Below are 1,943 nucleotides of genomic sequence, written 5' to 3'. Positions count from 1 at the left end.
TTATTATTTGTGTTTAAATTAATAACATTGTTTGTTTTTGTTGCAGAGCAGCAGAAAACGACAGTGATTGAAAACGGGGAGATTCGTTTTAATGGGAAAGGCAAGAAGATTCGCAAACCGCGGACGATTTATTCCAGTTTGCAGCTCCAAGCACTGAACCACCGTTTCCAGCAGACGCAGTACCTCGCTTTACCTGAGCGCGCGGAGCTGGCGGCCTCTCTGGGATTGACACAAACACAGGTAGGAAGCATCTTTTTTATTATTATTGTTCTATACTAATATTTAATCTGATTAGTTAAAAATGAACAAAACTAAGCTTGTGTRTTGTCTCGCAGGTAAAGATTTGGTTCCAGAATAAGAGATCAAAGTTCAAGAAGCTGCTGAAGCAAGGTGCCAACCCGCACGAGAGCGACCCCATCCCGGGCTCCMTGTCCCTGTCACCGCGCTCCCCGACCATCCCTCCAATCTGGGACGTCTCGGCCACTTCCAAAGGAGTAAACATGCCGGCCAACAGCTATATGGCCGGCTACTCTCACTGGTATTCCTCCCCACATCAAGATTCAATGCAGAGATAGACTGGCGAGGCAGTAAGGAGGGGTTGGAAGAATCAGTGAGCTTRTCTGCAGGCCCCTAATGCGGATCTCCATCTTGCAGTCCTTCAATTTGTGTGTCAGCGCAAAGACTGGATGCAGGAAAGGACAGAGGACAAAACACAGTCTAGCCTCGGGTGCAGAGTCACAAACACGAGGACTACTTTTTTTTTTCAAACGGCTGTTCAGTGGCATTTGGTCTGCTTTCATTCATGTCATATCCGAATATACCAAAAAATATAAGAGACATTTATTTCCAGGAAAGAAAGACTCGCTCCATGCGCTTTGACGCACAGAACTCTTTTCTTTTTCTTGGTTACCATGATGGACTCCTGACTGCATTTGATTTTTTGGATATTTTTTGGTTGTTTCTCCAACATGCAAGCAAATTGTCTGTCTGTAAATATAATTTGCAAAACTTTTAGTTGTACATACACTTTTTATGTTTTGTCAGAATGAGTAAACCGTGACTCAAACAGACGCCTGCTGTTGCATGATTTCCCTCTTATCAAAAAAAGAAAGAAAAAAAGTAAAGTATTCATGTCAGGCCTCTTTTTTCTCTGCTTCATATTGGGCCAACATCRCATCAGGCCTTAATCCCCCGTCACCCTGGTGCATTCAAGTTTATAACATACAAGAAAAAAATGATTAGTCAAAACCCCCGTTTCATCAAACATTTTGAAATAAACTCAGTGGGTGACGAAGACAGATTTATCAAACGCCCTCGACGCCAGAGGAAATTAACTTACCCGAAAGACATTTTGCTCCAGGTCCAGCTCATCTCGTCGTTTCTACCCCAGTGATTAGAAGTATTGACAAAATGTTTTCTCCCTTCCCTCCGTCCTAATGCAGGCCGTTAAATGCCAAGCTCCACGGGATCGATGCTGAACAAAGCAGCCAGCTGCAGCGGCGTTCAATATGAAGGAGATATTTGGGACAATTTGTGGGTTTTTATCCAAGTGAGCCGTTTTTTTTTCTCTTCCTCCTCTCCCATTCTCATAAATGCAGGCATAATTAGGGTAATTTTTGATGTAGCCCGCTGATTACAGCGTTTTTACCGTCAAAGATAATTACCTGTAATTTTCTACCACTTTTAATACTAAAAGGCATCTTTATTTGGATTTGAGGTAGCACAGATGGAACAAAAGGAGGTGGGGGGGGCGAATTATTCGGTTATTCATACACAAATCGTGGAGAAGAGTGCGGTGCGCGCGCGCGAGCGCTGGGATATTATCGAAAATTACGACGCCTTGAAAAGCTCCGTGCAGCTGTCAAGTCGCCGGGGGTGTCCCACTGCCTCACATTCAGCCCTGTTATACCTGAGGTGGGGGGGCTTCACACTAACATCAAACG

General features: G+C 44.1%; 1 protein-coding gene across 1 annotated transcript in view; it reads left to right on the top strand.

The window, feature by feature from the left end:
- Nucleotides 1–1,070, top strand: part of dlx6a (distal-less homeobox 6a) — a 2,689-nt gene extending 1,619 nt beyond the window's left edge. The window contains exons 2-3 of the mRNA XM_014011249.1: nucleotides 47–240; nucleotides 336–1,070. Of these exons, the coding sequence (XP_013866703.1) occupies nucleotides 47–240; nucleotides 336–575 (434 nt within the window). The 3' untranslated portion in view covers nucleotides 576–1,070. The remainder of the gene's footprint in view (nucleotides 1–46; nucleotides 241–335) is intronic.
- Nucleotides 1,071–1,943: the final 873 nt, after the last annotated feature.

Source organism: Austrofundulus limnaeus, unplaced genomic scaffold, assembly GCF_001266775.1.
Source record: "Austrofundulus limnaeus strain Quisiro unplaced genomic scaffold, Austrofundulus_limnaeus-1.0 Scaffold78, whole genome shotgun sequence".
Lineage (NCBI taxonomy): Eukaryota > Metazoa > Chordata > Actinopteri > Cyprinodontiformes > Rivulidae > Austrofundulus > Austrofundulus limnaeus.
The sequence above is the reverse complement of the archived record's forward strand: the minus strand, read 5'-3'. Positions and strand labels throughout refer to the sequence as shown.